This window comes from Sorex fumeus, unplaced genomic scaffold (assembly GCF_029834395.1).
Source record: "Sorex fumeus unplaced genomic scaffold, SorFum_2.1 ptg000080l, whole genome shotgun sequence".
In the NCBI taxonomy this organism is placed as follows: Eukaryota; Metazoa; Chordata; class Mammalia; order Eulipotyphla; family Soricidae; genus Sorex; species Sorex fumeus.
The window spans coordinates 2239256-2254878 of NW_026606137.1; the positions used below are offsets into that span (position 1 = coordinate 2239256).

General features: G+C 46.4%; 1 protein-coding gene across 1 annotated transcript in view; it reads left to right on the forward strand.

The window, feature by feature from the left end:
* Positions 1 to 3591: 3591 nt before the first annotated feature.
* The window catches only part of TFAP2D (transcription factor AP-2 delta), a 69316-nt gene continuing 57284 nt past the window's right edge, over positions 3592 to 15623 (forward strand). The window contains exons 1-3 of the mRNA XM_056130625.1: positions 3592 to 3786; positions 4923 to 5420; positions 9003 to 9063. Of these exons, the coding sequence (XP_055986600.1) occupies positions 3748 to 3786; positions 4923 to 5420; positions 9003 to 9063 (598 nt within the window). The 5' untranslated portion in view covers positions 3592 to 3747. The remainder of the gene's footprint in view (positions 3787 to 4922; positions 5421 to 9002; positions 9064 to 15623) is intronic.

The following is a 15623-nucleotide window of genomic DNA, read 5'->3' on the forward strand; positions in this document are numbered from 1 at the left end:
CGCTTTCTGCTTTCCGGAGTTACCACCTCCAGCAGGAGGGAGAGGAGCCTGGCCTCGAGTTTGGGCAGGGATGCTCACTGCTGGTTCCCCAAGGGAGGGAGCCCCAGGCAATTGTCATCCTGTCTGCACTCCTTTTGGCCGGTTAATTCAATTATGCCACCGCCCGCTAGCGAATGTGTGGCCAATTGCTCTCCAAGAAAGGAGCAAAGCGGAGAAAGAGGAATTAGCTTTTCTGAAAAGCCCATTTCTTTGGGTCAAGCAGGATGGCATCTTATTAATTGCTCAAGACCATTAATTAGATGGGAAGGGGGAGTCGGTGTGCTAGGGTGGAGGGGCGGGGGGTTGTCTGACAGAAATAAATCCTGCTCCAGCGCGTACATCTCTCTCACACACAGAGAGACACCAAGCATACCACACACCTGCCTCGGTGTGTTTCTTTAGAAAAGGGACACACTGAGCCACCTCCGAGCAGATGGAAGAGAGCATTGACCAGTGTGCGCATATGGCAACGATGATTTCCCCAACTTTGCTTTCAGAAATTAAACAGCTTTTTTTTTTTAAGTTGGGACGGAGTGAAAGGGATTAGTTGGCCAAATGGAGTTTCCCTCCATGCAGTTCAAATGCTGGTGTGAGGCAGCTCAGATAGAGAAAGGAGCACCAAATAAAGGGTGTCGGGAGGATCCTCCCAGGATGGGAGATGCATGCTGAAAGTAGACTATAGACCAAACAGGATTGCCACTCAATGCCTCTTTTGCAAACCACAGCACCCAAAAGGAGAGAGAGAACAAAAGGGAATGCCCTGCCACAGAGGCAGGGTGGGTTGGGGAGGGGATGGGGGGTGGGAGGGATACTGGGATTCATGGTGGTGGAAAATGGGCACTGGTGGAGGGATGGGTATTTGATCATTGTATAATTGAAACCCAAGCACAAAAATTTGTAAGTCTACAACTGTACCTCATGATGTTTCATTAATAAAAATGTTTTGAAAATGCTGGTGTGGGTGTGGTGGGAGAAGAACTTTCCAAAGGAGATTTGGCGTCCTGGTGATGTAGATCTCTGAGCTAAGAGAGTGGCATTTTAGCTTCCCATTCATCTCCTTTAAAGACAAAATTGGAGGCTGTGGGGGCTTTGTTTCTCATTTTGCAAGATGTTTACTTTCCACTAACTTCTTCACAAGGGGAGGGAGGAGTGTGGTTGGGTTCAAGAAACACAATAACTGAAACCCTGGATGTCTTTTATCTGGGTACCTTGTAGTCATTCAGGAAGATGGGGTAGGGAAGGGGAGAAGAATGGAGAGAGCAACATTTATCAGTACTTTGGTGACATCCTGAAGTGCTCACTGAGGCAGGATGGCTGGAAGTCATCAGGGCATAGCTTAATACCAAGGACTATCAAGTGTGTGTTGGAAGGGGCTTGCTATAAGTGAAGCATCTCCTGCCCCATTTAGGACCAAACACATGGCGCAAACGTGCTAGGACCACACACTCGGAGCCTCCTGGTTGTACTTCCAGGAGCAGAGAGCAGGACTTTGCATCTGCTGCCTGGTCCTGAGCAGGGACAAAAGGACCATAAATGAATGTATCTGACTGTGTGTTTGTGTGTTTGCAGGGGGAGTGTGTTTGGGGGGGAGTTATGGGGGAGGAGGGGCTGGGATAAGTAATCTTCTTAAGAAGGAGTCACCCTTTGATTTTGGAGTTGGACTGAGAGGGAAACCGACAGCCTCATCAGAAAAGCACATGTGGCCAGTCCAGATTCCTGGGTGTATGGAGGTGGGTGGGTTTGCTGTTCTACAGAGGTTAGGGGTTGTCAGGAATTAGGTCCTACGAGCAGTCTTCAGAATATCAAGACTCCACTCAGTTCTTGCAGACCAAATATTCTAGCATCAACAGCATCATCTTCCTCCCCTATTCAAGGATCAAGTTGGATGTTGTTTCTTTTTCAACTGCCTTGGACATTCAGTCTATGGACTTCATTCAACCAAAATAGAGAATTTCAAGAAGATGGGGCTTGGGCACACCTTGAAAAGGGGAGCAACTGTTAGCTGCTAACCCTTGGGCTGGGCCGAGGCATCTCGGATCTCCATTTCAGAGAGGGCATTTCAATTCCTGTCATGTGTCTTTGTCCATTTATATAAAGCAAAGATGCTGAGTGACAGCCCCAGTTAGCCTGCCTGAGCAGATCTTAATAAACCCTCCCAAACCTCGACCTAAAAAAAAAAAAAAAGAAGAAAAAAAAGAAAGAAAGAAAAAAAGGGGGAAAAAAGCCACATGCCTTTTTTGCCTGCGGCTTATTATTAAGACACCTTCTCAGCTTAAATACTTCAAAGCCAACCAAATAAAATGACAATTAAAACTAAACTGCCCTTCCTAACTAGAGTCTGTGGGACCAGGTAGTTCTTTGGAGCTAGAGGAGGTCAGAGAGCAGCATCGCATCGACTTGCAGTGCCTCAGTCTTGCCAGCATGTAGCCACTGACACCCACTCGAGCACCAGACCGCTTGATGCAAGCAGCTGAATTTTGAAGGAAGTGGAAGCTCCGATCTGGTCCGAAACTCTAACATCTGCGCAAGAGACAGAGAGAGATGTGCAGATGTGCGCTACTCCCTTCCTGTCTCTTTGTAAAATATAACTTTCCAACGTGGAAGGGTTATTTTGGGGGTAATGGTGTTCAGATACCTGTGTCATTGCTAAATCACAATCCCCCCACCACCACCACCACCCCCCAGTATAGTTTCCAAAAAGGAAAGAAGGAAAACACAAAAGAGGAAGAAATGGGTTGGGTTGGGTTGGGGAGTGGAAAGCCACGCTTTACCTAAATGTAGAATCTTGTCACACAATCTTTATTCTCTTGCATTTTCCTTAAATGTATTGTCAGTTACACCATTTCTTTATGATGGGAACTTGAGACTGTCCATCATGGCCATTTATTTTAAAAGCTGCTGAAAGGGCAAGTTCCCCCCCCCCACACACACACACAGTCCCCGTGTTGCCTTTCAAAAAAGGGGAAAGAACCCAAATTCAGTGTAAATATGGAAAGAGCAGTATTGTTTCCACTTGGGTAAAGGCAGACAGACACCCCAATCTGGGTAAAATGGAGTTGGGAGCTTGTTGGTAAAAGCAGCTTTCAGCATCCAGGCAGTGGAACCAATAGGAACGAACACTTCCTCGTGTAAAAAGGAAGCTTTAATTAATATATATTTCTATCTCTAATATACACATAGGGGACTAGATCTTTATCTTCACAATAAAATGCGTGCAAATGCTCTCCGCAGAGATGAGTCCCCACCTCAGTCGGTATAGAAAAGCATGATAAAGGTTGGAAAAATGGATAAAAATGTTGAAAGAACCTCCAGTTCCTTATTAGGCGAAGATACAATATTTATTCCTTGTCTCCTGGGATAAATCTCTTCTGCCTATTGTCCTCCCAGTTCTCAGTGCTGATGCTTAATTTTCAAAACTTCTATATTACCAAGGGACCTACGACATCAGCCAAAGAAATACTCAGCAAGTACAAAATCGGTTCCAGGGAGCTGCTTTTGTGCAGAGGGAAAATTTTGTTCCTACAGGTTTTTTAAGTGGGTACGAAGCAAGGAGCTATCTGATCCGGGCACAGCCATTACAATTTAGATCTCTATCTATAGAACATTTTTTCTCCTTAAAAAAATTGGAAAATACACGAAGTTTGGATTTTTTCCCGATTCTTTTTTTGGAGGGGGAAATTGCATCGTAAGCTTTCGGAGAAACCCAACATGTCAACTACCTTTCCGGGACTAGTCCACGATGCCGAGGTATTATTACTTTTTTTTTTTTTTTTGGAGTGCGCGTATGTGTGTGTATGTGTGTGTGTGTGTGTGTGTGTGTATGTGTGTGGCAGCGGCGGTGGTGGTGGCGGCGGCGGTGGCAGCTTCCCCTCTCTCTAATCTATATTGGACCGTTACATTTAATTATAATCTGGCTTTCGGGGGGAAGTTAAGGAAGGAAAGGGGAGAAAGTTCGTTATGACATCTGTCGCCAGGAAGGGCAACTCTCTGCTACGTTAAGAAACGTTTGCCACAATGAGGGGGGAAACATAATCCTAATAATAAAGAAAGAAAGGAGGGGGTGAGGAGAAAGGCATAGGGATGGAGGAAAAGATAGAAAGCAAAGTAAAGAGATTGATGGGGGGAGCGGTAGGTGGACAAGGAGGGTGGGGTACAACGCACCCCTTTAGGAATGGGTTTATTGGGGGGGGAAAGGGAAACAGAGGCAAAGGGGGGGTTGATTTCCTTGCCCCAAATAATCAATGCACTGAGCAACTTGAACGTTCGGCGCAGACTTGTTTCGTTGTTCGTGTGTCGCTTGTCACTGTTTTCAACCTCTGAACAAGGCATGCACAGCCGTTTTGAGCCGCTTGGGTGGAACCAGAATTTTGGCCTTGGGACTTGGAGCCCCGTGTGTGGGGACACTCGTTTGCTCCGGTGAGGGGCTGCCGGGGAGTCGGCACAAAACCTGGCTCCCCGCGCCCACCTCCTGACTTAGCGAGCTGGGCAAGAGCTGTGCGTGTGCGTGTGCGTGTGTGAGTATGTGCGCGCGCGTGTGTGTGTGTGTGCGTGTGCGTGTGTGTGCGCGCGCTCGCGTGAGCGCGCGTGTGTGTATGTGTGTGTGTGTGTGTGTGTGTGTGGTGTCACCCGCACCTATATAGGGTAGGGGAATTTTTTTTTCCATCCCCCCGTCTCTCGACGGTGAGGACGAGGCGGCCCACCCCGGTCCTCCCCGATCTCAGACTTGGTGGCAAAGGCGCCGAGCCTGGGCTGGGCTGGGCTGGGCTGGGTCCGAACCCTGCGCGCTCGCTCGGCTCCGGGAGCCTGGGTTGCCAACCAAAAAAAAAAAAAAAATGACAAACCTCAAGTTTTTCTGCTCTCCCTTTTCCCCCTCTTCCTTCCAGATACGTCACGACGGATCAAACAGCTACCGTTTGATGCAGCTTGGCTGTCTGGAGTCCGTAGCCAATTCCACTGTCGCCTATTCCTCCTCCTCTCCTCTCACTTACTCCACCACCGGCACCGAGTTCGCGTCCCCCTACTTCTCCACTAACCACCAGTACACCCCGCTGCACCACCAGTCTTTCCATTACGAGTTCCAGCACAGCCACCCGGCCGTCACCCCCGACGCCTACTCCCTGAACTCGCTGCACCACTCGCAACAGTACTACCAGCAGATCCACCACGGGGAGCCCACCGACTTCATCAACCTGCACAATGCGCGGGCGCTCAAGTCCTCCTGCCTGGACGAGCAGAGGCGGGAGCTGGGCTGCCTGGACGCCTACCGCCGCCACGACCTGTCCCTCATGAGCCATGGCTCTCAGTACGGAATGCACCCAGATCAAAGGCTCCTGCCAGGGCCCAGCCTGGGGCTGGCCGCCGCGGGAGCGGACGACTTGCAGGTAAATAAATCAGAGCGCAGCGCGTTGCTCTGCGCGCTCCCCGTCTTCTTCTTCTTCTTCTTCTTCTGCTCCCCCACCCCCCACCCTCCCGCTAAGGCCAGGACTGGAGACTGTCTCCTCTCTCTCTCTCTCTCTCTCTCTCTCTCTCTCTCTCACACACACACACACACACACACACACACACACACACACACGCACGCACGCACCCGAGCGCGCCGCGCGCGCGCACGCGCGCGCGCACACGGATCACATACCCCACTTATGGAAAGTTACCAAAAACTGCTAGAGAGGCGTGTGTGCCTTTCGGTCCCTCTCATTGGATCAAGGCATTTCACCTGGACGCTGGGGGGTCCCGCTATCTGTGAATCCCCGTTTTTTTTTTTCCGTGGGTCGGCCCAGCAGGCGTCGTCGGTGAATCCACTTTTGTGTCCCCTACCGGGATGCGATGCGGAGGAGGAGTCCTCTGAGCCTTGGGGTTGAGTCAAAGGGGTCTCAGACTAAGACCCGATAAGTTGATGACCAATCGCACTCTCGGGGAGTCTCAGAGAGAGTTGTCCCAAACCAAGTTCCTGGTGAACGTTATTATTATTAATTATTATTATTAATTATTATTATTAGGGGTCGGTTTGAGCCCCAAACCCTGTGGAGACTCTCAGCTCCGTTAACAAAGGGTTCCCAAAAATACGAAATAGCCGTGAGAAGAAAGAACTGCACGTAGAAACCTCAAAAAATTTGCCCCCAATAAAAGAATGTGCAGAATGCACTTCTCTAGGGTATGGGATAGAGAGAAATTCTTTCTGCTTGAAGAATGCCTAAACCCGAAGTTCTTCTGGATGAATTACAATTTTACAATTTTGTTTTTCCTCTATATTACCTTTTACATAGAGATCAACATTAAGAGAAGGAAATGAATCAACAAAGAAAGGGGAGAGATGAGAACCGGGGAAAGGGGAGAGAGAAAAAAGAGGGAAAGAGGAAGGGATGATGGAAGGAAAGAAAGAAGGAAGGAAGGGTGAAGGAAAGGAAAGAAATTCAGCTACTGTAAAGAGCATCGGAAGATTTTTCTACGTTCTTAATCCGTTTTGCGCACTCCTTGCCAACAATAAGGTTTCAAATTATGTAGGCATATTGTCTCCTGCACATTTCACAAATAAGCCCATAAATGTCCTCAAAGGAAACTAGGCAAAATGAATTCGTGGTGCCTTGGGTTAAAAATTGTAGCCCGATGTGCAAGTTTCTGCTCTTTAAGAGTCCAGAAAGCTGGCAACCTCTTCCCAGCTTCTGCAAGAAAAGGGGTGATGCAGAAGAGCACGAATTGGAGACATCTGAGGCCCCTCGTTGCGCACAGAAAATCTCGTCCCCTCATTTACCTACAAGCAAGGGATGATTTTTAAATTACAGTGTGAGCCCTTCCATTCCCAGCAAAGAGCCGTAGTGGCAAGATCGGCACACGAGAAAAGAGATTTGGCTCCATAAATCTTGACTTTCCTCGCTTAGATTCACGAAATAATTTTCTACGCTCAGGGCATTTTTACATTTTTCACAAGGATCCCTTATGTCTCAAGGGGGGGAAAATCTGCCATTCAGTGCTTAGCTCAACTAAAACCTATTTACTCCTTTTAATAGCCACGTCTGCTGCTGATTTTTTTGTATCTGTACAAATTTTTTTTCTGTGCCAGGCACAAAGCCGGGCGTTTTTCAAAAGAGGGGATTAGAACATTTGCAGGCACCAGACAAAGAGTGAATCCCGTGCAAAAGAACACCGTAGTTTATCCAATTTTCAACTTAGTGCCATTCAACTGGTCATTTATGCAATGTCATCCAACCAAACATGTTTTACTTAGGGGGGGAAGTTTGTTAAGAGACCAGGATTCGTTTCTTCGAAGAAAATAAACATCTTAATGGTGCGCCAGTGAAGGGAAGGGAAAGTGACTCACATCCTGGGAGAGTTTGTAAATCATTTTACCTTCTGCACTTCAGATGTTTGAAAGCTTTATGCATCCTATCTTTTAAAAAATGTTCTTAGTATCTTTTTCCTCCCACTTATTGCTTCTGACTGGGCACACGAAACAAACGTTCCAAGGAGAAATAGAATACGGTGCACTTTATACACACAACGGTCTCTCTAACTATCCGTGTGGGGAGTTGTGGATATATGTACCCATCTACACGAAACAAATGGTAAAATCTGGCCAGTTATTTTTCTTCTGCTCTTCTTGGACTTAGTTAGCAAGATGCAAAAAAAAAAAAAAAAAAGAAAGAGAAAAAAAGTCATAGCTACTTTTTCAAAGAGAAATGGTTGGGGAGGGGAATGTGTCGGAGAGACCCGTCTCTCTCCTTTTATTTCTTCCTTTTTAAAACATTCATCAGCATATGCCTCATTTCAAATGCAACAAATGTAAATATACTTTTGCCTGCACAGAATTTTAAGTGAAAGTCCAATGGTTTGGAGGGCAGTCGAAGTCTGCCTAACAGATGCAAACAGTCTTGTGGCTTCAGTTCCATCTTTGAGTCTCCTAAAAAGATTTGCTATGGCCAACAAAGGGAACTGTCACACCTTTTCCCATCACTGCTTTAATTTATGCTCAGTCTCCAAGGTTTTTTTTTCATATTGATTTGATAATCACTTTAAGGCAGAACATTTAAAATAAGAAAGAGCTTGTGAGTAGGTTGAAAAGGGGGGTCTTACAGGCCTGCCTCAATATGGTGAAAATGGGGAGCCAAAGGAGCCAGGGCTGTAAAGGTTGTTTTGTAAAGTGGGTTTTTATTATGCACCGACTCTCTCCGCATTTACTTAACTCTTCACGGGCTGTTGGGTAGGTTAACACCCTTCAAGGCCTCTTTCATGTCCAATACCTCGTTTGTTTGTAAAGGAAAATGAGGCTTTAACACATTTCAACTCAGGGAAAAAAAGAGACAGAGAGAGAAATTTTCATTTGTCTTCATCAAAAATCAGCAAATCCTTCCCTTCTACCCAGCTCGAATGATCCCTCAACCCATGAGGAAGCTGAAGATAGAGAGGGAGTAGATCTCAAACTGAAGGTGTGTCACCTAGGAGCTCTATTTTTGGATAGCATGAGAGTATGCTCCTCCATCTGGGAGAAAGCAGAACTTCCATCTGATTTCTTGGATACTGCACCAGAGATGACTCCTCTGAGCTCCCAAGAAAGCTGCAGTGCCAGAATGGCCACTTCTGGTGTAATTTTGCTCCATGCAGAAAGTTCTCTGGAAAGTGAAGATGTGCTTTGTGTCTGGATGGGGACTCAAAGGGCTTCTCATTCTCTTTATGTGAAGATGAAAGTCACTCGGGTGCTTTGAAGTGTAATGTTTTATGGTACTGTAAAATACATACCTCAAGATTTATGTAACTTTCAGACTGTGCTTTTGCTGGCAGTTTTTTTTTCCTCTTAAAATATATGTGCTGCCAAACTCATTCAAGCTCAGTAGTTGCTTTTAAATATCTATAGGAATAACAGGGGTTTGGAGTTCAGGAATAGAGCAGATTGAAAGACTTAACTCTTACGGCTCTATTTAGTAGTTTCTATTGGAATTATTAACATAATATTTTTTTCTCTTATTAAGGGCTCCGTGGAGGCCCAGTGTGGGCTTGTTCTCAATGGCCAAGGTGGAGTGATAAGAAGAGGTACGTAGCTACTTTGCTAAGCCTAAACATTCTTCTTTCTGCTACATCTATTTTGAAAATCTGCTGATGCTTTCAAATATCCCTTATCTGATGATGAGTAAAGCACTTACTCTTGCCCCACCAAGTCATGACTTTTGCCCCCTTGCATATATACTGTAGCATATTCACATCATATTCACATTGAAGAGTCTCCAATCTTTCAGTGAGAAGACTTGCTCAGCTTGTACCCCAAATCCTTATTATACTAGGGATTTGCTGCTCCTCATAGGACATTGACAAAATCAAAGTTGGAGAAGAGAGACAGAGAGAGAAAGAGATTAAGAGAGAAACAATGAAAGAAGAGAAAGAAAGAAAGAAAGAAAGAAAGAAAGAAAGAAAGAAAGAAAGAAGGAAAGAAAGAGAGAAAGAAAGAGAGAAAGAAGAGAAAGAACTCCTTCTCACACCATCACCACATCCTCAAGCAGAATCTCTGCTCTCTTTTAGTACCGAAAGTGCCAGCCACAGCCAGCATGTTTGAGGTGACGGTGTTAGCTTGAGGCTTTGAGGGATACTGTGAAAGGCTAGATTGGTTGAAGCTTTAGGGAAGACTAATGAAACACCAATATAGTCGCTGCCCTTATTTCTCTAGGTGTCCAGAACATTTCTTTCTTTAAGGGAGGGTGGGAGGAGGTGGTGGTGTTAACTGTACTGGGTAAAGCTTTCTTGTTCCCATCTGTTGAGGCAAACATCTGAATCTAGAGTTACCCATGGAATTGGAAGGGGTGGGGGGAAGGAAAGGGTTGAGAGCTGTCGATTTTGGCTCAGACACTGAAATGGGGGTGGGGGCTGCATCTCAGATGTTCCATTTTGACAAAAGGTTTTGAACTATGGCATTCTCAGGCCTCAAGGCAGTGCAGATTTTGCTGCCTTCCCTTTTAACTGTACTCAGAGCCTCTGAAGCTTATTTTCCTAGCAAGCTGAGGAACACACAAGGCAAGGGAGACCAGCTGTTATCCCAACTTCATATGAATTAATAAGAGGTGGCCTATTGAATAGGACTAATTCCAGCTCCAGGGCCATCGTCATCTTTAGTAACTGAGCGACTAAAGACTGAGTCACTTTTGATGGCACCAAATTAAAGAGCTTCAGTTCCTCTCTTCATCCCTTTCAAAGTTTGTTGAAAGATTCCACTGCTTTTTCACCAAATAAATGCAGTGATAGAACCCGGTAGTATATTTTTATTTTGTGCTTAAGCCGCAAGTTTTACACCAGATGTCCAATGTGTAGCTCTCCTTAAACGGAGGGGGAAAGAAAGTCAAAGTTTATTTTCCTTTTAGAATTTCACTGGTTCTCATTGTTGGTACTTGGAGCTTCCATTAAACATGAACGAGTGATTCAGTTCTGCTGTTCCATCCCATGGAGGTGTGAAAATTTAAAAACAAAGCTGCTCAATTGGTGTCACAAAGATGCGTTTTTAAAGGATACAATTAACCTTGTATTCAGCTACACGGAGGTTGCAGGGAATACTGCCAAGACCGACCAGTTAAAACTGATATTGAAAATGCAGGCTCTGGAGTTGGAGTTGAAAAATTCTCACCGAGAGAGAGTGGGGCAGGGTGGGGATGCAGGTGAGATGTGCTGAACTGAGTTTGTGAGGGCGGTCCCTGGTAAGGTGCTGCCCGCTCAGGGCGCGCGGCCCTGGCGGTGGTGCTGACGGACAGCGACACTCATGAGTCCCAGTGCCCGGCTGGCGCCACTGCGCTCTTCGCGTTCTGTTCTGTTCATTTGCTCCAAGATCGCCTTGTCAGAAGGCTGGCAATTGCATTCCACCGTACAACATCTGACAGAGGGTGGAAATTCTTCGAGGTGGAAGGCGGGAGATGGCAGGGAGACGGCTGTATCAGCTGGATTTTCGGGGAAAGACTGAGGGGGATACTCCTCACTCCTCCCTGAAGAAGCCAAAACGCTCTAGGTTGACTCTTACTTGGGGAGCTCGGGCCTATTCTATCAGGACGACAGGAAATAATATACTGGAGTTGTTAGCTTATTGTTCATGTAGAATCCAGTGCCAGTTTGTTTTATCTGAAAGTCAGCACAGACGTTCCTCTTTTTTTTTTTTTTTTAATCAAGTGTTGAACTGTTAGGAGCGCACCCTGGTTCCAAAGAGAAAACGGGAAGGTAAACTTTGAGGTTTAAATCTGCACTGATGAAGGAAATCCTAATCCTCACCACTGCCTCCCTTTCCGCCCCCCTGGCAAAGGAATTCAGAATTTAGCTGCCAAGTGTATTTCATTTCCACGTGTCTAAGAGAAAGGCCAATTAACTTGCTTGGGCCCCAGAGGCCAGGCTGTGTGGCTATGTGTGTCTGTTTACTCTGAAACGATCAATGTTCAGGACAATTTACAAATGGATAGCCAGGAAGGCTTGCATTACAAAGCGGTGTTAATCTTCTCCTCCTTCCCAAACCCTCATTTCAAAATTTGGGGTTTTGTCGTTAATTTTTTTTTAATATATATATATAATGCCAAAGAAACTTACTAAGGTCCAGATAGTGTACAGGATTCCGAATATCAGCTCAAGTCACCTTTGTTCATAAAAACTGGGAGAATATTAACACAAAAGCTCTGCCTGATGGTCATGTGGTGGGATGGCCTCTTGGATAGGTTTATGTCTCTCTTCTATAATGACTTCCCAGGAAATGTAATTTCTGGAAGAACACGCTTTTTTTTTTCTTAAGCCACGTTTGCTCTGTGGCCAAAATCTGGAATAAACAGATTTTGTTCATTATCATTCTTAATGATTTCCAAAAGTTATTGTGGAAGGAAAGACATACTTCCAAAAAAAAAAAAAAAGCTTTTAGGTTTCTGATAAAAGATCCCTAAATACTCAATAAGGAATTCATCAGGGATTAGCTGTTCTGGTTTATGGGCTTGGGGGAGGGGATGGACCCTGGCATTCTCCTAAGTGAATGTGGCTGCTTTTTCTTGCAAGCAGCAAAATAGCATTTCCCTGACTCGGTTTGGCAAATGGGTTTGTTAACCCAGTTACATTGGGTTGGGTTTTTTGGGGGGTTTCCCCCCCCCCATAATGAAGGCGAGATAGCCAAAGAAAGCACGGGGTGGTGGGGTGGGGTGGAGCGTGGCGGTGGGGGTGGCGAGGAGGTAATTACCACCTAGATAAAATATTTGCCAACGCCTCGGAGTTGCGGCCCCCGGCGCGCTCCCTCTCGGTTAATGGTGTGAGCGATTTCGCCCGCAGCTCCACCGCTCCGTCCATCAGAACCAATAATCTTTACTTTACCCTGTGCTCGCGTATCGATAGCTTCTCTCGCCTCCGGCGTCGGCTTTGATATGTTAATATTTCTGAGTAGCAAATTCTGCAGAGATCATATTAATGTTGTACGTACAGAGTGGAGCTTTGCCTCCGTTGAATATTCAGATACTGAGTTTCAAAAGGCATCTCTGGAAGAAATGAGACTTCTATTTACAGGAGTCGTCTGTGTTTTTAATCATTAAAAAAAAAAAAGAAAAAGAAAAGAAAAGAGAAAGGAAAACCCACTCTTCTTCCCTCCCCACCCCCCCCAGAATCTTCTGAGTCTCCCACACGGCCCCCTCCCTCCCCTTTTTGTTAGGCGCTCTGAGGATTTAAGAGTAGCAAGTCACTGTGTCAGGATGATGATGATGAAGCTAATAATGACCCAGATTGAGATTGTAGGATTGCGGGGGGGTAGAAGTAAAATTATTGGGGGGGGGGGGACGCTCATGTGGCCTGCAGGAGAACCGAGCTGAGATAAGAAGATCCAGATTTTTCCCATCTTTGGGTAGAAAGTGACATTTTGGCCCTGGTCTTTTCTTGTGAGATCGGGATGGCAAACTCGGGATTAAAAAAAAAAGAAGAAGGAAGAAAGGGGAAAAAAATGAAAAAAGTGAGGAGTGGGTAGCGCCCTCGTTCCGCTTTGTGATCACTCTGCCTTGACGCCCCAGGCTAATTTCAGAAGCTTAAATACCGCCGTAGCCTCTGGGCCACGCGGAGTGGGAGCGGCCCGGCCACTGGCAGGCGCGAGCGCTTTCCGGATTGCCCGTGGCTACACAAAATACAAACTACTTTGAATCAAAACATTTTGGGGGAATTAATATGATCTGAACTCTGCGCGTTTTAAGAGAGTTGGAGTTTGTCAGATCGCTTAGAGGTGACTGGCACGCCAAGGCGGAGGCATTTACGCGGCGCTGCAAACATTGTCAGATCTGATTTAATTTTTCCGAGAAAGCATCCGTGGGACGGAGTCGAGCTTCAAGCGCTCAGTCGGCCAGGAACAGGGTGCGTGGACCTCCCTGCCCGCCAGCTGCTGGAGCAGGAGCGTGTGCGTTCCTCTGCTTCAGCGGGTTTCACCGTGGCCCTGAGCCTGGACAAAGAGTTATGAGAAGGCCTCTGGCTCTCGGCATCTTCTGGAAAGACTAACGGGGTGGGAAGGGGGAGTGGGGAGCGAGGCAAGAGTTCCTTGCTGCTCCTCCTCTGTCAGCGTCCCTGGAATCACTATTATTAGGAGAGGTCTCGCATACATCTCTCTTTAACTAGGAGGCTAAAACTCATCTCTGGGGCTCATGCATTGTGAAGACTGTCTGAAATACACCTCCGGAGCCTCTCTGGCCTCATTAATCCCCAAAATACAAATTCTGCAGATTCTCGTATTTCAGTCCACTTTGTAGGAAGTCTAAAATCCATATGCCGAAGAATCTAGAGGCATGATTTATTGGAAAAATATTTTTTTTTCAACAGAAAGTGGAGCCGAGGGCTTTCCCCCCATAGCCTACTGCCTTCTCTAATTTCTTCTATTGCTTCGAAAATAAAGTAGTTTCTGCTTTGGGAAATGAGGATTCTCAGCACACACACACACACACACACACACACACACACACACACACACACACACACAGAGCTATGCGTTGAACCTGTAAATCTCCCAATGTAGACTCCGTTTCTTTTGTTCAGCCTGGACTGGGAGGAATGCATTCAGACCTGCTAACCCAGTCATACCTGCAATGCTCTATCATTTTTTCCACCATGCTATGCTGATACATCAGCTCTGGCTTATTTGATTGCAATTAAGCTCCCAGGTCTTTTCCTATTTGACGACAGATAATATATGCTGCATCGGATTGCAATTGGGAAGGGCCAGAGGCTAGAGAGGAAACAGCTCGGAATAATCCTACCCCACCCAGTTTCCTAGAGCACCTCGATGCGACCACTGAACAAACAGGGACAGGAAACTTCTGTAATAGCTTACACATTTTAAATGTGTCAAGGTAAAGCAAAAAAAGAAAAAAACCCAACCAAAAAAAAAAAAAACAAGAAACAAAAAAACGAGTGATCACTGGAGTTGAAGAACTGGGAGTGGGGGCGGGAAATCCCTGCCGTTCTTTCTTTCATTTGAGTTGTAAACATCTGTTTGGCTGTAAGGCGAACAGAACATTTATTTTGCTCTCAAGATTTGGTCTAATTATGTCAACACCAAAGCAGCGGCGGGAGGGCTTGGTGGTGCGGCTTTGGCGAGGCGAGCGCCCGGGCGCGCACTGAACCCCGCCGGGAAGGATTGATCGCACCTGGCGAGGGCGCGCGGGTCTCCAGCCCTCAGCGGCTCCTCTTTGGTACCCAGTGGGGCTGATGGCTTACAGGCAGCTTTAGGGAGGAGGGACAGGGGAACCTCAGTACCTTTGAGACGGCCCTGGACGTTTCCAATGCCCTCATTGCCTGCGTTGAGAGGAGGAGGAGCAAGCCGGGGCGTTGGGGCTCTTGGATTTTGGATCTGGTTGTAGCTCAAATCGGGGACCGGGGTCTTGCTGAGTGAGCTCCATGGCCCGCACCCGGACACTTGGTCTGAGAGTGGTGGCCTTTATTCAGTTAGCCCTGCAGCCCATGCATGCATGCATTTCCTGTTGGGAGCTATTAAAAGCAGACGTGAGCATCCCCATTTCTCAGATGGTTAGATTGAGGCCCGAAATCTAAAGATGTGAGATCCCGCTAGCCTCTTTTTGGCGGTGTGCCTTCTAGTGCCCTGAATGACGCGACAGACTCGGGACCAGATAAGTGTCGTCTGTTAGATGAACTCCATCTAACAAAGCTCTACTGGCTGTAGGATCTGCATCTTTGATTTTGTGCCCGTTTTATTTCCCACCCTCTTAATCTTAGACTTACTTTTTCCTGGAGATGTGGCACTTGTGATAGCCATCTCCTAGGGCTTCAGCAACTACCTTCAGTAACTAGTTCTTGACTATTGGGCCGCTACTCTAACCATGACCTCACTGGAAATATGAAACCTTCTTCTAAAAACCTTCTTCTAAACCTTCTTCTAAAAAATTCTTCACATTTCCATTTCTAAAATGGTGACCTCCATGGAAGTATTGCTTCTGCACAGTGTAAATGGAAAGGAGATGTCCTAACAAGAAACTGCATGATGAATCCGTTGTGTCACCAGAGACATCCCTAACCGGGGTGCTGGATCTGAAACAAATGGTACATAACTAAGACTTAGTATGCAATGCAGGAACCACAAGGAATTTTAACTGCTAACACTGGGGATAAAG